The sequence below is a fragment of the Exophiala bonariae genome (assembly GCF_035927105.1).
Source record: "Exophiala bonariae strain CCFEE 5792 chromosome Unknown scaffold_14, whole genome shotgun sequence".
NCBI classification, from domain to species: domain Eukaryota; kingdom Fungi; phylum Ascomycota; class Eurotiomycetes; order Chaetothyriales; family Herpotrichiellaceae; genus Exophiala; species Exophiala bonariae.
This window is the reverse complement of record NW_027042489.1, coordinates 768,749-790,159: the sequence shown is the minus strand read 5'-3', so window position 1 is coordinate 790,159 and position 21,411 is coordinate 768,749. Positions and strand designations below refer to the sequence as shown.

Genomic DNA, 21,411 nt, shown 5'->3' with positions numbered 1-21,411 from the left:
GGCAATAATTTTCCCCCACCAAAGAATTCCATCTGCACCATTTCTTGTACGGGACTTTTCATCGGCTCAAGAGTCATCGTTCATCGCATATTACCAATCAAGATGCCACGAAAAAGATGGATGTAAGTACCTAAATGAAAAGATACAGCCTATGTTCTTCAGCCACCAACAGAACCTAACATTAAAGCAGTGATAAGAAACAGGCCCAGACCTTCCAACTCCTCTACCGCCCACAGAATGACCCTGCTCTTCACGATGAGTCCGCTGGTGAGCGTGCCCTCTACCCAACTTCCGGTCCGAGTTCTTCATCCTCCGCCGAGAGGGCTACTACTACACGTGCCGGTCTGCACTTAGAAGATTTGGAGGATGGCGTGGATTTCGAGCACATGCGGGAAAACGAGGGAGAAGCAGCCGAACATGGAATTTTCTTTGACGATACCACTTATGACTACATGCAGCATCTCCGCGATGTCGGTACAGGTGGCGGAGAGGCACATTTTATTGAGGCAGCACCGGCGTCAGCCCAAGGCAAGGGCAAAGCCAATTCAAAACCTATGAAATTGGAGGATGCTCTACGAGAAGTTTCTCTGGATGATGGCCAAAGTGTGGCTGGCAGCGATTTATTCTCTTCATTCTCCACTGCTACCAGAGCCCGGACATATCAGAATCAACAGGAAGTGCCGGATGAAATCGCAGGCTTTCAACCTGATATGGATCCTAGACTCCGCGAGATTCTCGAAGCCTTGGATGATGACGCCTACGTTGACAACGAGGATGATCAAGATATCTTCGGTGCTCTGGCGAAGGAAGGTCGCTATGGTGAACTCGAACTTGCCGATTTCGAAGCTAATTTCGACGAATACGACGGTGGATGGGATTCCGACGCGACAGAAAAGGCACATGAGCAACATGAACAACAGGCTTCCCAAGTGAATTTACCTGTTCCGGCTCCAGAGGCCGGCACCGATACCTTGGATGCTGAACAGGCGGCGGCTGAGGATGGCGACTGGCTTCGGGACTTTGCGAAATTTAAGCGAGACACTATGAAAAGGCAGCCTGCTCCGGCCGCGGCTTCCATTATTGCAGCATCTGCCGTCCAAGATAAGGCAGCTTCGTTATACACTCTGCATGGGACACCACTTCGACAGAAGAAGCGCAAGGGTGCTCTGACGAACCCAAGTGCATATTCTATGACTTCCTCATCTCTCGCTCGCACATCTGGCCAGCAATTACTGGATGCGCGTTTTGACCAGGTGGAGAAGATGTATGCGCTCGACGAGGATGACGAGTTTGAAGATATGGATGGAGGCATGTCTGTCATGACTGGAATGACCGGCCGCTCGAAAATGTCACAGGTATCGACGGCCAGTTTCGCGGACGAGGGGGCCGTGAGGCAGGATTTCGACGGCATGATGGATGACTTCCTCGGTGACTGGAACAAAGCCAACCCTGGTGGCAAGCGCAAGGGTGTGAAAGGCAAACGTGGGAAACATGGCAACGAGAAGATTGGGCTGCAACAGCTCGATGAAGTTCGTGCCGAGTTGGGGCCCGCAAGACTCTATCAACCCAAGCAAAAAGCGTGATGAATATTGAGGACATGATCAGACCTGGATGGCGTTGATGGAGGGATATGAATGTGTTGCCATGAACGATCACGAGATACCCCTGTTTGCAATCAATGAAATTGAATTTTGGCTTCCCTTATGCGAAGCCTCCCAAACTCCTCATACATGCATCTGTACAGACCGTTGATGATATAACATCTTTCTATGGTCAAGAGAAGGTAACGACTAAATATTCATGGACCACCAGTTCTTTCCTTGGCCACGGGTTCCCATGCTTGGTATTTTGGCTTGGTCCTGTTCAGTAGTCAGTTACCCGCTGTAAAGCATCTGCGATTGATTCGAAGGTAAACGTACGTTGAGTAGGGTCGATATGCTGCCCTTCCCCCGGTATTGTTGACAATCGGGGTCTTGCTTTCCCAAGGCCGTACACCAAGGGCCATAATTTTGTCCTCAGTGGGAGGTTTATCGACGTTGTAGCTCATCCAGGCGTGCCAGCCAGGTTCAATATGGCTTGCATCTAACTCTTTGTCCTTATAATCGACCTGTGTGCTGCTTAGCGATTGACCTTGATGAACGGGTTGCCAGTGGAGCGCACCCATCGGGTCCGTAGAGGCAGATCCTCTTCCAGATTCTCGAAGTACTTGTTTCCGTATCTGTCGGTGCCGACAAGGACGCCGAATTTTGTATCGCCCTGCATGCTAGTTAGAGACAAGCTCGACCGCAGCTTGGGTGGGAGATGTGCACACAATATATTGCATCTGGTGGCCATATTCCTTGAAGCCAATCCTCCACAGATTTTTAAACGTGCGAGTGAGGGTCGACATGTTGTAACTGGGGGGAAGGAGTCCCGCGATCGATCGAGCTTCTGGGACTGGAAGGAAGTGAAATATGGTGTCGCCGTCACTTCAACAGAGCAACCGCAGTCTGCAGCAGAAGCTCAATTGTCTTGGCGTGCAGTCAGACTTCAACCAATCGGGGGCCGACTATTGTTGGGGATTATCCGTGGCGCAAAGTTGTTCCGAAGACGAAGAGTCGCGAAGGAGTTTGGGGGCGAAATCTGAGGGACAAGAGCTCGTGCTCGTGGGGCAAACAAAGGCCTAAGAACGCCCGAGTTCAACGCAACCTGCTGAGCTGAGATTGCCAATTCAGGCACCGATGATACTACTACTCGACGTAGAGTATTCCCAGTCTTCGTTGACATATGTAGGTTCACTAGACATCTTTATCCAAACCTGTGCATCTCTCGTCATGATCTCTTAAGTGGGGAGAAAGTTTGCGGTGATCTCTGGAACGGGCAAACCGATAAGTCATCGCGGAACATTTGCCAAACAGGATAACCTCAATTCAACATGGTAGACTAGTATTGCAGCATCCGAATCCACCTCTCGACTGCGACGAGCGCGGTTTCCGCTGTCTTCGCAAACGACCGTCACTATGAGTGGCATCAACCGCTTTCTTTCCAAACGCGAGGGCAAGCGCAACCGCGGCACTGACAACCATCATCATCATCCCCATCTACACCACCATCAGCCTGAGGTTAAATCGAGCCCTTCCACCGTAAGTCGTCTCTACCTTTGGTGTTCCTTCTTCAGTCTTATTACGCCTGGCAATGTCGACTTTCCAGGATTTCTGCCTATCCATGTGCACTCGTACCAGAAGTCGTGATGAGTTTTCCGTATTCCTTCCATCCCTTCTTGAAGTTCCTCATGGGCTTTCTCAAATCCATACTGATTCGCTCATTTACCCAGTCGAGCCCTGATGTTGTTGCCAGACCAGTGGATCCAACCTCATCGGCGGACTTCTACGGATTATTTGACGCCCATGGACCTACCCACACTCAAGCCGAAGAATTGAAGGTATGCCTCAATCTCCATCTGGCCGACTCCATTTCGCTGATGGTCGACATGTAGGTCAAGACTGTGCGTCAACGCATTATCAAAGCCAAAGGGGTCATGCTACGTGATGCCCAGATTCTTTGGGCATTGCGATCCATTTCTGCCGCGGGCGAGGTTGACCCTGCTTGCGACCTCCTACTTGCAATGTCTGATGCTTCGGAAGGCATTGTGACCCCTTATGACCCGAGAACAAAACTCCTCGGTGCCCAGAACAGACAAGGCGTCACATGCTACCTCGACTCAACTTTATTCTCCATGTTCTCCCGTCTCGATAGTTTCGAGGCAATGTTGTACAATTCATTCGACGATCTCTCTCTGAACAAACTGGGTTTCATGCTGCGCCTTTGGGTGAATCTGTTGAGATCCGGAAAGCTCATCACCACAGATATTACAAAGGTGATGCAAGAAACTCTCGCGGAATGTGGATGGGAAGAAGCTGCCGAGTTACATCAGCAAGATGCCTCTGAAGCCTTCTCGTTCATCACTGGGAAGCTTGAGTTGCCTTTACTGACTTTGAAGATGGACATCTACCACACCGGGAGAGAAGACACTGCCGATGACCACAAGTTCATCAACGAAAGACTCCTCGAGGTCGCGATCCCGCCAGATCTCATCGGGCAGAAAGATGAGATCACCCTTGAGGAGTGCCTCGAAGATTATTTCAACAACCGAATAGAGGTTCGCAGATATATGACACGTCGCTCAACGCTCAATTCCATACGCAAGTCCAATGCAATCCACGTTGAAACGGTGGAATTGGATGGGGATTCCTCTCCAATCACTCCCATATCCTCCTCGCCAATTCTCAACTCCCCGCTCCGACCGTCAAACCGACTCCGAACCCCGAGTATTATACAAGAACGCTATATTCCTCGAACCGAAAGCGGCTTCGTGCCTATGGGAACGACTGAATCAAAAGATTTTGCCGGCAGACCACGTGCTGGAAGTGTTCGAAAAGAAGTGATGATGCCCGCTTGGCAGTTCTTCAGCCTTATCCGTAAGATTACCTTTTAAGCCTCGCGTCTGATATCACACTAACTTACTGCAGCCTGGTACACTGATAATGCTCCGAAGAACGACGCACAGGTTGCCGCTCATTTTTCATCCAAGCGACCAATTCTTGGTCTTTGTCTCAAGCGATACTCAATGACCGCAAATGGAGATGCGATTCGCCTCAACACCCAGATCGATATTCCCATTGAGATTGGTGTACCTCATTTCATTCAGGATGATCAATTGGAGGAAGCTGGGGCCCTTCATGGTAATTTCAAACTGTCTCTACAGTCGGTGGTCTGCCATAGGGGCAACTCGGTTAATTCTGGTCATTACATTGCATTGGTCCGTGGAACGGCTCCTCCTGAGACATCGGACAGCAGTCGTGGCATTGAAGACGGCAGCAAAACATGGATGCGCTTTGATGACCTTGCGCCACATCGTATTACCGTTGTTGACATTGAAAAGGCATTGAAAGAGGAAACGCCCTATCTATTATTCTATCAAATTGCACCTATCATAGGGGATCCTGGTCACATTACATCAGGGGAATATACTTTGGATCCCAATACTGACCGCAATGCGTCTGTGGGCGAATTGTCAATTATTTCTGCAGCAACTAATCCTGCAGATGACAAACAGCCACCATCAGGGCGGCTGAGCTTTGAAGTTCTAGCTCCCGACGACCCAAGAGGCCGGTCACCCCCAGAAACAAGAAGAGCTAGCATCATATCCTTCTCAGATCTGCCTCCAGGACAATCAATTGATAGATTGAATGTGCCAGCCAACAGTGCTTCTGGCTCCTCCCCTTCATCAAGTGGCCAGTCTCTTTCAAGAGCGCAGAGCAAATCAGGTGACGGTTTAGGCCGAAAACTTAGCAAGTTAGCCAGGAGGAGTCGAGAAATCTTACCTGATAGTGCCCCCAAGGCCGAGATCCACGTCACAGATATTGGTGATGGCACAAACTCTGAGCAACAGAGTATCAACCAACCACCAAATGTCAGGCAACCTATAGAGTCACAAAAAGGGCACAAGAGAGAAAAGAGTCGCGTCCGCCTGACGAGAAGCAAAGTCAGGACAGGGGACAAGCCAGACAGAGAGTGTGTGGTGATGTGATTGGTTCAGTGTCTTTCTCAAAGCTGTGGTGTTGATCGTTCACTTTCAGCGAGCGTCTCTTTGGTCATACACGTGCTCGCTTGTTATTGTCCTTGGGACTTCGTTGTTTCTTTTTGCAGCCAGAGCAATTGTTGCATTCTCATTCCGAATGCATTGACCACTAGCAAGTTGGTTCTAGACCCTGTCGTTATCATCTTGTCATAAGAAATCCATCCAATAACAACAATATCATTCACTTGGACTTCATGCCCCTTTCGCGAAACAGCCTTGTCCTACCTCACTGGAATGCTAGATACGAGGTACGCTTGCCCGGGGGATTTGCCTTGGTATTTCTGATGCACCTCAGAGTTAAAGACGACATAGACACTGTTCACAGAATGGGACCGTTTCATGGTGGATCCCTATAGCAATCCGTGCAGCAAGCCATAGGCAAGCCATAGGCAAGCCATAGGCAATCGGGGCAATGTCGAGTCGACAAGGCTGACTTCCAGCAAGAACGAAATCTTGGCGCTCCTGAGTCTCCTACCCAAAAGCTTCAAGTTCCTCCGTCGGCCCATATTGGAATCTCTTACGCTCGTAGGCGATGAATCGAAGAACCATAATGCTAGTGGCCATCTCCCCAAACTAGCCTCCACCTGACTTTCAAGCTCACCAGGAGCAGGTTGACTTGTACCGAACATTTCTCTGTTTCACTGTGGCGGACAACGATCACGAAATGCGGGGTGAGCCCCTCTTCTTGCATTTCCAAATAGTTCTTTACCCAAGGTCTGACTTTTTTACCTTGCGACCGAACCGATCCATACATCTGACGTGTTAGTACTTTGCGTGCCAGCCCAGCTTATGGTAGAAACACTCCAAATCGCCCAACCCGCATGCGAGAAGTGCCGCGTGTGATTTTGGTATGTGCGGATCCGCGCACTGGATCTTCTTTCGTCGCTGACTTTATGCCTGGTGCATAATAGCAGCCATTGTTGGATCCGGAGCCCAGGATATCGAAAGCCTGTTCTGCTTCTTTACTCACTCCCCTCTTTCTTCGTTCTTCCTTTCTCCGCTTTGGCATTCGCATCCGAAAGTCTGATGCCGTGCCCGTTGTCCTACTCCGAGGATGCCGCTAATGTAGATGATGGATCTGGTCGGCGACTAGCCATGTTCGAAAATTGACTCATGAAACGTGTACTTATATATGTTGACCCTACCCCGCCTCAAACCCCCTGTCACTCTGTTCCGCTGAAGGCAAAGCATTATTGTCGTGAGTCTGTGGTACACTTAAACGGCTGAAACGAAAGTACACTCCCTAACCAAGAGACCACAAGTTACTTTTCGGCTTCTGATATCGCCTTTTGTATCTCTCAAGCCGACATCGTAGCTTTCCTGACTGTGCGACAATCCTACCCGAGACCCAGTAGACCCACTACTCACAAACCCCAGGTCAAAAACCAGAGCCCGTCCCAGAGCCATTCCATCCCATCAACCCAAACCAACAACAACGCAATGGCCAAACTCAACTCCTCCGCCGCCCCAGAGCTGAAATCACAAATCGACGCCCTGACATCCGACCCGTCAGGTGCACCGGGGGTAGTCTTCGCAGCGGTGAACAAGAATGGAGAGGTCCTCTTCGAACACGCCTCCGGAAAGACTGGCGCCGGTAGGTCTGAGGACATGACGCTCGACAGCGTCTTCTGGATCGCCAGCTGCACTAAGATGATCACTGGTATTGCTGCCATGCAGCTCGTCGAGCAGGGGAAGCTCGCGCTTGATGATGTCGAGCTGGTCGAGAAGTTGGCTCCGGTGAGTCTTGTTGTTCCTCTTCTCTGCTTTCCATTCTTCGTGGAGGTTTTTAGTTGAGGGTTTCTGTGTGCTGTGCCTTGAGCCTTTTGTCATTCTTCAATGACTTCTTAAGAGAGCATGAGAAATCCGGGTTTCGACAATCCATCCTTCAAGAGTACCTGCTGATATTCATTCTGTTTGAACTCACAGGAACTGAAGGCTGTGCAAGTTTGGGACAACGGAAAGCTGGTTCCGAAGAAAAAAGGCATCACGTTAAGAATGCTGCTATCTCACACCGGTAAGTGACCCCTAGTTAGAAGGATGTTTGTACATTCAAACAGACAACAAAAGTATTAATCCATGGACAATCCAGCTGGTTTTGGCTACTCCTTTTTCGACCAGCGCCTCGTCGACTGGGCTGGAGCGCAAGGGCTTGACGAATTTTCCGGCTCCTTCCACGACTACCTCTCGCAGCCGTTGGTGAACCAGCCCGGCGAGGCATGGGAATACGGCATCAACATCGACTGGGCCGGGCAACTCGTCGAGCGCGCCTCAGGCCTTCGCCTCAACGACTATTTCCAACAACATATCTTCCAACCCCTCGGCCTGAAGAACATCAATATGTTCCCCCACGACGAGATGAAGCGAAATCTGGCGTTTATGAACGCTCGCGCTCCCGATGGTAGTCTGTCGCTCAACCTTGACGGACATCTGAATCGGAGACCTTTGTACGCCAAGGGTAAGGAGGAGATTGATGGTGTCTTCCAGCAGGGCGGGGCTGGCTGTTTCGCCAAACCCACAGAATATGTGCAGGTTATCGCCGCATTATTGAACGATGGTGTTCATGCCCCCAGCGGCAATAGAATTTTGAAGAAGGAGACGGTCGATTTGATGTTCACAAACCAGGTGAGATCTGAGAAACCAGTCGTCTGGCCGAGATGGTCCCAGATGGTCGCTAACGTGTTGGGCCGTAGATTCCCGAGTTCCCTAATTTCGCTCGCCAGGTAAGTCCGAGAAACTATATCAACAGCTTCCAACTCCGCCGCCCCTTTCTCCCCCAAATCGGGCGTGTCAACAAGTGGCGAAGTTAACCGCGGCTCCGCCTTTCATTTTAGGCCATCGACCCACCAAAGAGACTTCTTTCCAACCCCTTACCTGAGCTTTACCCGGAGCCACATGATATCCCACAAGGCTGGGGCTTGACGTTCTTCCTTCACTTGAAAGATTCGGCCGTGCACAGCGAGGGAACAGGATGGTGGGCGGGACTTCCGAACTTGTTCTGGTGGGCCGACAGGCAGAGGGTATGTGATCGGCCTCTTTGTTCCACCTCCCGACAGCTCTTGCAATTGCTAACTCGGCTCTCCTTCTCACACACAGGGTGTCGGTGGTATGATTGCCTCGCAAATCATTCCTTTTGGTAGGCTTAACCCCTCCGGAGATACTATTTTTGCTTTCTCGTCATGAATATTCATCTGCTGACCCTTGGGAATTTCCCACGTAACAGGTGATCTCAAAATCATGGGCTTGTGGGGACAGCTCGAGGCCGGTATTCTTCAGAACCTGCAGCAGTGAGTGACACCTGTTTCCCTGTTCGTCGACCAAATAGCAAACAATCCATATCTTGGTCTTGTGAGTGGCCGGTCACAGGAAGCTTGAGGACATTGTGTTTTGAAACGTGTCAGTAGGTCTGTTCACTCGAAATTATGATTCTTGATTTAGCTTGCTTCCTGAGGTGGTGGATGAGAGCACTGGGCAAGGCTGAACGTGTGGGGGCGCCTTGTACAGTATATCCAGTCTGCAGTCGATCGTTAGGGGAGAAAATCTGCACCTGCTTTCAGTCATGTATGCAATGAAACAGCCAAATCCCAGGATTCGGATCCATTTTCTGGAAAATTTTTTAGTGCGTTTCCACTATTTCATGGTATATTGTTATTGTACATAGTCTAGGTCACGATCTCTATGACGTTAGTGGAATTGACCAGTTGTAGGCCTTTGCAATTCGAATTTTCCTCTCTCGACCCGTTCTCAACACGAGTGGCGAAGCGCATTTGAGGTGACCCATGTGTTTCACATGGATTAGAAGCACTTTCCTCATCAACGCTAACAGGCAGCTGTGTATTGTAATCACGTGGACCCGGGAAAGGACTCCGCTCGAGCTTGAGATCAATCAGTTGACGATCTTACCATAGAACGGTATACCAAGCTGTTGTAGAAGAAGTCTAGCGTCTTTGTCGCAGGTGGCAGTTGTGTGAATGGTGATATGCATGCCCTAGGACTGCACATTAATTCGCGACCTCTTTTCGTCAAATATCACAACACTTACCGGAATTAATTTTGGGGGATATGCATCATAATTGCCCTCGATCTCAGGGAAATTGCTGACCACATCAGGCTCAAACCCGAACATGAGATTTCCACTGCCATCTCCCGTTGTCGCTCGAACACCATTCCAGTCTTTAATGCGTGGTAGAACAATGTTGATGAGCTTGCCGAGAAAGTCGTACATGTTTTCGCCCTTAAGGTCGGTGGTCATGCTGACTGTCCTTCCTCTGATGAGTCCGAACTTCGACTCACTCATCCTCGCTTTATGTAGCTCCACCCTCTGATTTGTTATGGCTTGCAATATCATTCCCGCCACATGGAGGTAGCTAGAACCGTTTCTCAGAGCACCTGAAACGAAACTATGCACTGTGATCCTTTCGATCATAGGGATATTCATAAATGTGATGGGCTTCCGTAGGAGACGGAGAACGTCCCCACCACGAGGTCCACGGAGTGATCTGTTCTTGAAATATGGAGAGTCACCTTCCCAAGACCTTAAACGTGGCCCTTTCTCTGTGGTTCTAAAACCGGGGGGTGTATGTTGATAGCACATTGTCATAAAGTCGGGAGCAATTATGTTGTGGTAGAATTGTTCGACGCGCGGAGAGGAGAATGGTCCAGGGACAAATTCTCGACTCCCAGGGTTGGAGGAAGGTAGAGGCTGGTGAGGATGCATGGGCCCGCGATCATACTTAGGATCACGGAACTGGTATCTATCAAGATGGTGAGCCTAAGACCAGTATGGAATTGGCGGCGGGCAAAGAAGTCATGAAGGCATACCTGCTCCGGGGTAACTGATGCTTCCGTGACCTTGCGGATTTGACTGGGTCAAACTTTGGGAAAGACGATCCAGATGTTGATCTCAGTGATGATGCTTCTTCAAGTTCAGGGTCTGGTGTGGTTGACGGGGAATTGGCTTGTGTCGCTAGAGTCCGGCGAGATCGCAGACAACGACTGGACAGACTTGAGTTATACAACGACCGGCACGTCTGGCCAAGCCGCAAGGACTGTGTACCATGCCCCATACTGCTGATGAATGAGGATCTCGTCGTGGTAGAGACTGGCCGCACCTGGAGAAAGTGGTCCCTGAAGCTCTACTTCATGCGACTTTCATCTCCGAGTTCACGTCGGGAAATTTACAGATTACGGCGAAGTGTAAATAAAAAATGCAAGGCTGTGAATACGGTGAAGTATTCTCGAATTTCTAGCCTTGGACTTGATCCTCTTATGTTCGTGATTTCCCCACTCCAAGTTGAGAATCGAGCGCAGCCACAACCTTCGCTCTTACCACCACCGCGAGCCCCAGCAACTCCCACTGAATTGCCTTGTTGCAATTTTGGATAGCCTTGCCTATTCTCCTACTCTCGCCGCAATCTCCACGTCTTTCTACGCTTGATACTTTCTCATCCTCCTCGGCTATCACAGACGGCCGGGAGTGGTATTCACTGTCCTCATGGAACCGATCCAACACTTTGGGCTCAACTCCGCGTGTCGCTCCTCTTGACCAGCGATCCGGTCGCAATGACCTATTTGCTTATCATACAATCGTCATGGAAGAAGTCGCCAAAACGGCGTCCAAGTGCGTCCACCACAAGCCTCTGATCCGTTCCCGTCTAAAGCTGACATCCTCGCGACAGAAATGTAGATTGTGCAGAAAAGGACTTAGCCGTCCTCGTTAGTCGCAAAGAGCCTGCTTACACAAGATTAGAGGCTCAACTATCCAGGTAAAATGTGCTCCTCCATACCATCCTCATATTGTCTGACAACCCCAGATTACGAATAGCATGTCAAGACTTCGTCTTCGTTGATTTCAATGCGGCCACCGCATCAAAAACCGAAACTCGTTTATGGGATGCTCATGCAAAAGTCAATCAGAAGTTCAGACCTCTCCTTGCCAAGTTTCGAGATCCCGATAGTAAAAAGAAACATGTTGAACGTCGAAAGGCCGAGAAACTCTATCTTGAATTCATCAAATCTAGCATGAGATTCTACAGGGGGTATGTTCAACGCCTTGCATCCCACTTCAGAGATATTCCAGAGGTTGTCGATGTCGCGAAGAAGTTCGGACTGGATAGTAAGTATGGTTCTTCCAATCAACGAGCCTGTGCTAATGCTGAAAAGCCCTCAGTGCTGAGCCTGCAATATCTGTTGATGAATTACAGAAGAAGCAAATTGTGCGCTCATGCTATCTCAGCTTGGTGCAGCTCGGTGACCTCTCTAGATATAGGGAAACAGAATTACAAACCAAACAACGTGATTGGGGTCCCGCCAAAGGCTATTACCAGCTTGCAATCGCCCTGGATCCGCATTCCGGTGTCGCATACAACCAACTCGCGGTTATTGCGCTTACTGATGAAGATCATATTCGGGCTGTTTATTATCTCTACCGGGCCATCATGGTACAAAATCCTGCACCTCAAGCGCCTGGGAACCTTGAAATCGAGTTTCGCAAGATCAGGAACAGAGTCGCGAATAGAAAGCCAATTTCTTCATCTGATGTGAACGGGGATAATGGTCTTTCTGATCAATTTATTATTTACCATTCTCGCTGCGCTGAAGAGGGATTTGTCTTTAGCGACGATCAGCAGAACGAAATCTTGCAACGTTTGGCAGATGACCTCCGCGAGAAACCATTTGATGCTCGAATAAGAAAATTCTGCTTGATCAACATTGCCGCCGAAGACGCAAGTGCTCGGAGAGTTCGCGGTAAATTGCCTCCTTTATTACTTAAAAGCTATGTGCTAATAACCATTGCAGAGGACATTTCTCCGTTACAGATATATCAAGGTTTCCAGCAGCTGAATATTGGCACTTTTTTTCTGCTCTTGAAACTCATGCTTGACGAATTGCAGCAGTTGGCCAGGGGCCCAGAGCCGGGGACACCGATTGATGAAGAGCTTGTACCCGTGACACCAGTCACTCGCCGAATTCTTCCACATCTACGGCTGTATAGCAGCTGGCTCTTGAGCAAAGTTGAGTATCTGCTTGCCAACAACTCGATGAAGGTTCAAATGCGCGAATTTTGGTGTGTGTATACCGAAGCACTCAGTCTGCTGGTTGTCACATATCCGATTATCGATATTGCAGAGATCCCCTACCTCTTAGACGAAGATGTTGACACTTTGGGCTTTAGCCCTTTTCCCGAAGTTCTGAGAGAACAACGAGGTCTAGCAAACTCTAAGTACAACGAAGCTCGCTTTGGTCCACGATCTCCCGCAAATGAGATGTTGTATCGGATTAAGAGCTTAGTCAAGGACGCGGTCCTCTTGTGCCGGAGAGAGGTAAGCATTTCTCTTCTGCTTTGAAGTTATGGTCATTTGACACGTGATGCACAGTTTGGGTCGATTCCCATTCCTCTAAAATTCGCCGGAAATTGTTTTGTCTTTCTTGATGAGGATGGCCAGCCACCAATGAAAGAGACACCAGCATCACCTCATCACGGCCATCAGAATAGCATCAGTCGAGATGATATCGAAGCAGCCAAGCAACCGACTGGTGCTGCAGGATACTCTTTCAGCTACCATGAGGATGTATCGGATGCCGGAGCATCAGCTTCAGTGACATCAGCCATGGAAAATATGGTGAACAACTTAACACGACCCGAAGCCCTAGACCATTCAACTCCATCAATAGATCAAACCGACGAGTCACATTATCCCGTGTTGAAGACACCAACGGCGCAGTCGTTTGCAGAACGAGGTTTAAAGCAGTCCCAGCGTTCAGGCTATACAGCGCAAGATTTTGTGCAGCCGATTCACCGATCATCCAGCTCGTCGTTTCCTTCACTGGGAGATGCTGGCACGAATCGACCGATTTTACCTAGCATTATGAATTCGCCTTTTGCACCACGGCCAGGAGAGACACCTGGCTCACCCCCACCTGCAAATGTAGGACAACGATTGCGAGGGTCCCGCGAAATATCTCCTCAAACCCGGCATTTTCAAGCAAGCTTACTACAGCAGCAACAAGCAATTCAGAACCGTACATCACCTGCAGTATCACCACAGCCTACAATGTCCAGCCTTTCGAAGACACCCAGCAATGTGATATCGCGGGGATGGAAAATCAATCAGTCGCAACCAGGATCATCGCAGTGGAGCTCACCATTATCAGCAGGACTATCGGGGACGATTGTGCGTCATCGAGCACCCGAGCCAGCACCTTTCGGGGCCATTGGTGAGCCGCGTCCCAAAAGTAGCGGAGCCCCGGTCAGCGGTCAGCTTGGATGATATTGAAGAAGAGCCTTCTTGATGGCAGCAACAAACTGTATAGACAGTAACGCAGCCCTCGAAATGTACCAAGATCCATACTGGAATTCTGACCAAAAGACGTGCCCATTCCCAGGGCAGTTGGAGAAGGAGCAGTCGTGGTTTCAGATTATCTATTTCTGGGCTACTTTTTATAAGGAGAAGATGGGATGACCATTCTTCTTAACCGCTACCAACACCTGTTGGAATTGTTTTCCTCATGAAGTCGTGGAAGACGTGGTATCATGGCCGAAAGTATGGGTCTTGTTGAATGAGACCGCATCAAAGCATCTGTTCTGTACAAAAAATTTTCCCACTATTGTGCTGCGACACACGCATCTTGACCTGGCGACGTGCAGAGAAGAGAAGAATCAATAACGACCAGGGAATTTAAGCCTTGTATGTCTGCTTGGGCCATGGGTACCTATGAGCCGAATGTTAGATGGTATGTTCAGGACGGTGGGTTGCAGTGATGTGTTAGGGAAGGGCTTGAAGGAAGATAGAAAATGGCACGAGCGGCCCACATACGAAGGACCGAGCTCCTGCAGACCGAGTCTGGCCAACCAATGACCCTTCTTGATACTCGATGCAAGCGAATCTCCCTCAACGACGCCTGCGGCAAAGCCACCTGCGAAGGCATCACCAGCACCGTTGGTGTCATTGATGGCATCCTTTTCGATAGCAGCGACGGGGTACTCCTGGACCTGAACATCTTTGCCCTTCTCCGCCACGGCGACAATAGTAGGATCGGTACCCTGTGTAATGATGACGACTCTCGGTCTCTTCTCGTTAGTCTTGGGAGTTTGGGCAAGCAGCTTTGCAGCCTCGGGGATGGAAATATCCTTATGGCCCTGCGACTCGGCCCAGGTCTTTGCCTCGTTCTCGTTGCCGAAGACATAGTCGGTGTAGGGGAGGACTTCGGCAAGCTGGTCTTTGAAGAATTGTGGGATGAAGCCAGCAGACAGAGACAGCATGTAGATCTTGTTGGTCTCGGCGGCGTGTTTGCCCACAGCGAGGGCGGCTGGCACGCAGACGGTCAAGTGGTAGCCCCCAACGTAGAAGACTTGGGTGGACTCGACGAGCGACCAGATGTGCGGTTGTTGCAGATGCTCGATCTTGTATTCGTTGGCCGCGGCAAGGTGCGTGCACATGGTCCGGTGATGGTCGGTGATGATGACGCCGCATTTTCCTGTTGGTTGCTCGGGGTCGACTCTGTACTCGACGTGCAGACCTAATCAGGAAGCACCATGAATTAATTTACAGAATTATTGATTGTGTCGGCTTTCATGCTCATACCTTGCTCCGCACACTTCTCCCTTAGGATTTTAGCATACTCGTCATCGCCCACACAGCCGATGTACCAGACCGAGTCCGGGGGTAGCATGTACTGGGCGCCACGGGCGGTGTTTTGCGCAGCGCCGCCCGGGATCAGCTTCGCATCGCGGTTCTTGATGAGGTCGTCGTACAGGCCCATCTGGTGGGGCTCGGCGAGCAGGGTGTCGTCGAGTTTCAACCCGTATTGCTCGAGCATTGCATGGTCGCTGTTGGAAATTAAGGTGTGTTAGCTCTGATTTCGGGTTGTGGTTGAGGGTGTTGTCTTGGGAAGAGGAGGCACAATGTTGGTTGTTCGAGGATTGACGGTGGGGAGATCTCACCCTTTACCCTGGATGTCGAGGAGAGGATTCTCTAAGCAGAGCAGTTTGAAGGATTTGCCGGCCATGTTGGAGGTTGGACGTGGGAACGAATGGTATATTTTTAGGGAAGAAAGAGGGTAAGAACTGGTGGAAGAACTTGAACTTCAACAATCTAAAACTTTTATGATGGCATCGATATGGATGAGGGACAATCTCAGGTACAGTGCCAGTGCAAGTGCCAGTGCGATGTGGGGTACTCAAATCAGTCGGAGATTTTTCTATCGGGCTTTCTGTTCTTCCTCGACCGCCTTTCACGTGCTGATAGGTCGAGCAATAGCTTGTCCACCACCACTTTCTCAGACATCGAGGACACCCGAGTTTATCACAAGAGCCTCTTAATCATTGAGAGTCAAGTTCTTCTCGTGATTAAGCTCCTGCGCACTACCGTTCTCCTCTGATCACTATCATCATACCTCTGCAGCACAATGGAACACAATCCTGCGGCCGAGTTCGCCTCGGTCATCCAATCCGCCTCCATCAAGCGACATCCATCTCCAGCCCACGACATCAATCCTTCTACAGCGGCCTCCAAGAAGGTCCCGGGCACAGCAGAATACCCTAGCACGGAATCGCCGACACACTCACGATCCCATTCTCTCGCCTCCGCTAGTACAGCTTCGTCATCCACATCCACCATCCCCAGCGAGATCATCCGACAGCGCCCACGCCGCCGAGATCTACCCCCAATGCCTGACTTCCGTTTCGAACAGTCCTACCTCGCCAGCATCAAGAACGCGGAATCCAACTGGAAAGTCGCTTTCATTACCATCCGCGACCAGGTAGTTCTCCCTCTGACACAGGGCATCCTCTGGAATCTGGCCATGTTCGGCTGGCGCCATTGGAATCGCGGCACTAAATTTCGCGGTCGTGGTGTAGGTGCCAGAGTGAGGAAGTGGTGGTGGGGCGTCAACAATTGGAAAATGCCCAGCGAGGTCGACCAAGGTGGGAGAGATGCCAAAGTCCTGAAGAAGGCCGAGGGTTTCTTCGTCAATCGTTTTGGTACTTCGCTGGGTGACTGAATGGCCAAGAGGTTCATGTTAACTCTTCAACACTGACATAACTTGGCTAGAGTCCATTGACGCTCAAAGCCCTGGGTAACACACTGCTGCTGCCGCCACCTTCTTAGCAGAATACGTACTATGCTGAAGACCTCTGTGGCATGCGATAAGGCCAGGTTTATTCGCTTCCGGCAACACATCTCATTCTTGAGATGAAAGACCCGCTTTGAGTTAATTGGTATAAGCGGCAGCTATAATGAACAGACAGTGGCTTTGATCACCAATCTCAAAACTATGCCTGACAGGCTCCGAGCTTGATTCAGCAGACAGGTTAGCTAGCTTCGTTTCACAAGGTGAAACAGACATGAAGCTTGCACTATGTTGAGAAAGGCATGCTCTTTAGGACTAGAACAAGTGGGCGAAGTGCATCGTACCATCAATTGATGCCATCGACCTTTTGACCGCCAGTGACTATGGACTTGAAAACCGGCCTGGTCTTGACAGACCACTGGCATTAGTGTCATCAGCCTGTAGAAAGAGTAAGAAACTAGAAGAGCATACTTTGCTCATTTCTATACAATATTGATAACAACGATCGCGCGCGATCTGGCATGTTGAGGAGATTTCAAGTTTTGTCATTTTGTATCGAATTCGCTTCCCCACTCTATCATACTTGGTCTCGATACACAGACCCAGCAGACCGATCATGCGATGAACACGTGCTCCCTGTTTTTGAATATTCGATTGTCATCTCCATTATCCATCGGGTGTTTCATGCACATCATCGATCGATAAGAAAACCCCCAGTTCTCATGCAACTGACATTAAGAGTGGACGAGCCTTGTCCGTAGAAACAAGGACAAGTACCACTCCCTGCCATGCCATGCCACGCCACCACTGAGGTTGCATAATATTCGCTTCCTCGAAACCGCCTCGAAACGTGGCCACCACCAAACCGAGGCTTCGTCCCATCACAAACCCGAACTTCTTCGTTTATCTGGTGTTGGCTTGGACTTTGCTCTGGGCACCCTTGGCACCTTGCTTCGAAGCGATACCACCACGGGCCTGGCCACGGGCGGCGCTGGCAGCGGTCTTTGCCTTCTCGGCCTTCTTCTTGGACTCAGCGGCGGCCTTCTTGTCCTTGCCTTCCTTGATGGCGGCCTGGCGAGCGGCGGCGCGGGTCTCCGGTCGTTGTGTGCGGCGTTCCTTGATCACATCAAGCGAGGCTCCCACGACGGCACGTTGGTGCTTGACGGTGCGGCGGGTTCGTTTCTTGGCGACTTCCTATAATCGGACGAATTTGATCATGTCAGTTCCATGTTTTGTGGTGCAGGAGAGTGATGGGTGAATCGGGGACGGGCGTGCGAGAGGGTTGCTCCATCAATAAGTCCGTCATTTTTGCCAGATTGTCCTCCTCTTCCATCTCTCGTCAAAGCAATCTCCCATTGACGTCCTTCCACCATCTTTCAAGACAGCGAGAAATATCCCTAGGCGGAGTGAACTGGATGAACAACTAACCTCTGAAATACCCTTTTTGTGCTGTCTTCGGTAAAGCATAGTCCATGCTATTCTTCGAGGATTCTTGCGCTGGAGGAAAAGAGATTCGGTCTTGCCATTTTGGAATCGGAAGATTTTGCTGTCACCACGGACGTAGAGCTTGCCCTGTAGATATCACGTTGACATGTCAGCCTATTGTCTCTATTCCTTCCGTGACGAATTTCACCGCGACGGAGCGAGGCCGTGGCACTCATCGGGCCCTGGATTTTGGGGAGGCTTCCGCAGTGTGCGTGAGACGTGTTGGACTGACCTTGCCCGGGTAGATTTTGGTGGCGCTGAAGGTATCGTCGTAGGTACGCATCTTGAATGATCGCTGATGCTGTACCTTGCTTCGATGGTTCGATATGGGAGGTGAAAGTCAGAGCGCAGTTTGTTCTTCAATGACTGACTTCGCTCATTCATGCCACAGGCAGTGGGTTCTGTGCGCTTGGCGATGCCAAGACTTTTGTACGGTGAAACAATAAGGGGAAGGTGCAATTAATCCAGTGGAGCATAGAGTCTATTCTTTGTTTCGTCAGCTTCCCACCAGTCCACCATCCCAGCTCCTCTTACCCTGGCAGCTTCGTGCATGATCTTTAGGAGATCCGATAAACCATCCATTCCTGGTATTGAAACTTGATCTGCCTGAGATAGTCTTCAGCACAAACCTTGTGATTCGACAATGGCTAGTACTGTGAGCACATCTCTGAGAGTTCGCGGGACAGACCGACTGAGTTGGTTGCCTTTTCATCATCCACTTTGCTCCATAACAGTGATCGCCATGAATACTTCGTGGGGCTAATCTGGGTTTGCTATCCAAATCAGCAGACTTCTGATGTTAAGTTCATGATCCTTGGGCAAAAAACACGAATGTCTAGGAGCATTCCTACTTCTCACCACATCTCCTATGCGGATAGGTCCTGGACAGATACCCTTGTCGCAGCGCGATGTCTTCGTGTACGGAAGCAAGAGCGGTGATAAAGAGTCAGTTTGTGGCTATTTGCGAAGACTTCTCGTCGTTTTCGAAAATCGATATGAAGACTTTGCTTGAAAGGCCCCTGTTAGGTTCGACTCCACCCAACTTTGATAGAAACACTGCCAGTTGCTCAAGGTTCTGTACCGATGGGACCTCAACTACAGTCTGCTCCTCAGGCTACTACTGGCCACTATTCGTTTCTCCATCTTCTGTCTACGGCGTACTCCTCAGTCAAGAAGGCAACGATTTCGGGCACTGCTCCCACCGTAGAGCTTATATATTCTCCAAACAAGCTCGACTTCCTGCTTCAGTCTGAACTCTACCTTCCAGTCCAACCCTATCAAGAGTTTAAATTCTATTGGTGGGGTATCAAGCCCTTTTCTTTCCTTTCAGTCCCCTTAGGGACACCTATAAGAATGTCTGTTTTCTCCTCTTCAACAATATTACTTTGTCCACCAGCAGCTGCCTTCAGCCTTCACTGAGTTGGTAATACATGGTACAGCCTTGCGCTTCCCACGCCCTACCTCTCAATCTTTTAAGCTAATAACATAATCAAAACCATGAGGTCGACGTTGATCGCAAAGATCCTTCTGTCCCTGGAGGCTCTCCTTTTGCTCTCGAGTCTCGTCTCTGCAGCGCCGAAACCTGCAACCAACATCCCACCCGATCCCCCATGGACTTACTCGGGATTTATGATCAAGTATGAGAAGGAGCACCCCGGAAGTAAAGTCGGGCCATCTGTTGCCGCAATGGGCAAAAATGGCGTCCCAGCAGACCAGGGGTACCTCGACATAGCGGGCAACTTCAATCTGTCAGGGATACCCAAGGATTCCATGCATATGATCAAACTTGACTGCAATGGCAACTGCAAGCCTTTTACCAGAATCAGATATGTCGACGCGCGTAAGCCGGCCCCAACACGCACGTGCGTAGGCGATGCACTTGTCGCCGTTGCACAATACCGTTTTAATTGCTTGCGTACCAACCCGCTGAATAACGTGGCGTGCTGGTGGGCGCATCCACCATCCATTGATCACTGCTGCGGCGAATGGATTGAATCCGACTCTCCTGAAGCCAAGAAAGCTTACCCAGTAAGGAAGAAGGAAAAGAAGAAGCTAAATGGGCAGGATTACTTTGTGTTCACCCCGATCACTGAGAAGCGGAAGAACGAGAAAGGGAAGAAGGTCATAATGAACCGAGTCATCGCTCAGTCCTCAAAGGACTACAAGATGAACGTGTTAGGTTGCGCCGACTGGAAAGCTCGCGATGATTACGAATATGGCTATTTCAAAAACAACCTTGACGCATGGGGTATCCTGGATGCCGATAAGGAAGGAGTGGCCGAGAGGCTCTTCTTCCCCTGGTACGAGCCGGTTATACCAGAATGGCGTATTAATTCAAAGGAGCCACAGGCCGGGGACGAGGACTATCACAACCGAAGCAGCACAGCTTGACACTAAACGTCCCTGATAGTTTCTCCAGCACTCGTCTGCCTCTCGATTACTTGTCTGCTCATGGTGATGAACGTTGCCGCATGATGTCAATGTCCAATTCGCTGGGAGGTATCTTTTATGCTGGAAGATCCTGGCCTGCATGGTTTGCGATGCAGTCCCACTAAACCAAGCGGCAGGGCCGAGAGTGAGGGGAATCAAGAGAGGAAAGTAACAGGTCGTCCAGGACGCCCTTAAAGCCTTTCAAAGTTTGGGGAGAAGGAAATGGTGGTAGCTTAGCAACGCAGATATCCACTCTTCGTATGATATTTGCAAAATGGTTCCTGTTTCGCAAAGATTGACAAACACCTGGGTCAACAAACTTGTGTCATATCACCAATTTTCTAGATAGATCATGTCTACTCTGATGGAGCATGCTCAATTGGAGCGTTGAAGGTGAATAGCCAGCAGACGCTCGAGTTAGAGACCATTGTCAAATGAGGCGTTAACATAACTTTGAATTTGCTACAGGACTTCAAAATTCGTAAGCACTTTTCTCCTGGTGAAAGGCCACAGGCTTTTCTTTCTGTGTGGCATCCAGGCACGGTGCAGAGCAAGCAGTGAGGGTGATCTCCAGTAGTTACGTGATGGGACCAATTCGACCTCGACGGCGACTAAGCGTTTACAAATACACGTATTCAATGCTCATGCCATCGCTGTTGGCGATGAAGCAGCAAGAAGGAGTGCCCATTTTGAGTTAGTACAGTGGGCTGGATATCCCGCAGTTGATCGCAGCCTTGCATTCCGTTGCCACTACTACTGTACCATCTTTTTTATTCCCTCGTCACCCACCACTACCCACCACCTCCACG

The 21,411-nt window shown here is 50.0% G+C and overlaps 9 protein-coding genes across 9 annotated transcripts; 6 read left to right on the top strand and 3 right to left on the bottom strand.

The window, feature by feature from the left end:
- Nucleotides 1–102: 102 nt before the first annotated feature.
- LTR84_002928 (uncharacterized protein) lies at nt 103–1,583 on the top strand (the record flags this gene model as incomplete). Its single annotated transcript, XM_064846528.1, has 2 exons — nt 103–122; nt 191–1,583. 2 exons carry the CDS (start codon nt 103–105, stop codon nt 1,581–1,583), a joined length of 1,413 nt encoding a protein of 470 aa, XP_064706138.1.
- A 1,416-nt stretch (nt 1,584–2,999) lies between these two features.
- LTR84_002927 (uncharacterized protein) lies at nt 3,000–5,569 on the top strand (the record flags this gene model as incomplete). The annotated part of the gene is made up of 4 exons (XM_064846527.1): nt 3,000–3,122; nt 3,314–3,421; nt 3,476–4,457; nt 4,509–5,569. The coding sequence occupies 4 exons, from the start codon at nt 3,000–3,002 to the stop codon at nt 5,567–5,569; spliced, it is 2,274 nt and encodes a 757-aa protein (XP_064706137.1).
- A 1,491-nt stretch (nt 5,570–7,060) lies between these two features.
- On the top strand, nt 7,061–8,908 carry LTR84_002926 (uncharacterized protein; the record flags this gene model as incomplete). The annotated part of the gene is made up of 7 exons (XM_064846526.1): nt 7,061–7,357; nt 7,547–7,634; nt 7,710–8,242; nt 8,311–8,340; nt 8,452–8,637; nt 8,714–8,753; nt 8,841–8,908. 7 exons carry the CDS (start codon nt 7,061–7,063, stop codon nt 8,906–8,908), a joined length of 1,242 nt encoding a protein of 413 aa, XP_064706136.1.
- Nucleotides 8,909–9,605: 697 nt separating this feature from the next.
- LTR84_002925 (uncharacterized protein) lies at nt 9,606–9,914 on the bottom strand (the record flags this gene model as incomplete). Its single annotated transcript, XM_064846525.1, has 2 exons — nt 9,606–9,874; nt 9,911–9,914. 2 exons carry the CDS (start codon nt 9,912–9,914, stop codon nt 9,606–9,608), a joined length of 273 nt encoding a protein of 90 aa, XP_064706135.1.
- A 1,294-nt stretch (nt 9,915–11,208) lies between these two features.
- Nucleotides 11,209–13,887, top strand: LTR84_002924 (uncharacterized protein; the record flags this gene model as incomplete). The annotated part of the gene is made up of 5 exons (XM_064846524.1): nt 11,209–11,237; nt 11,296–11,382; nt 11,431–11,732; nt 11,780–12,939; nt 12,994–13,887. 5 exons carry the CDS (start codon nt 11,209–11,211, stop codon nt 13,885–13,887), a joined length of 2,472 nt encoding a protein of 823 aa, XP_064706134.1.
- A 408-nt stretch (nt 13,888–14,295) lies between these two features.
- LTR84_002923 (uncharacterized protein) lies at nt 14,296–15,625 on the bottom strand (the record flags this gene model as incomplete). The annotated part of the gene is made up of 4 exons (XM_064846523.1): nt 14,296–14,329; nt 14,434–15,136; nt 15,202–15,446; nt 15,561–15,625. 4 exons carry the CDS (start codon nt 15,623–15,625, stop codon nt 14,296–14,298), a joined length of 1,047 nt encoding a protein of 348 aa, XP_064706133.1.
- Nucleotides 15,626–16,024: 399 nt separating this feature from the next.
- On the top strand, nt 16,025–16,618 carry LTR84_002922 (uncharacterized protein; the record flags this gene model as incomplete). Its single annotated transcript, XM_064846522.1, has 1 exon — nt 16,025–16,618. The coding sequence occupies one exon, from the start codon at nt 16,025–16,027 to the stop codon at nt 16,616–16,618; it is 594 nt and encodes a 197-aa protein (XP_064706132.1).
- Nucleotides 16,619–17,590: 972 nt separating this feature from the next.
- On the bottom strand, nt 17,591–18,455 carry RPL24 (60S ribosomal protein L24; the record flags this gene model as incomplete). Its single annotated transcript, XM_064846521.1, has 3 exons — nt 17,591–17,881; nt 18,116–18,259; nt 18,405–18,455. The coding sequence occupies 3 exons, from the start codon at nt 18,453–18,455 to the stop codon at nt 17,591–17,593; spliced, it is 486 nt and encodes a 161-aa protein (XP_064706131.1).
- A 1,214-nt stretch (nt 18,456–19,669) lies between these two features.
- LTR84_002920 (uncharacterized protein) lies at nt 19,670–20,563 on the top strand (the record flags this gene model as incomplete). Its single annotated transcript, XM_064846520.1, has 1 exon — nt 19,670–20,563. The coding sequence occupies one exon, from the start codon at nt 19,670–19,672 to the stop codon at nt 20,561–20,563; it is 894 nt and encodes a 297-aa protein (XP_064706130.1).
- Nucleotides 20,564–21,411: the final 848 nt, after the last annotated feature.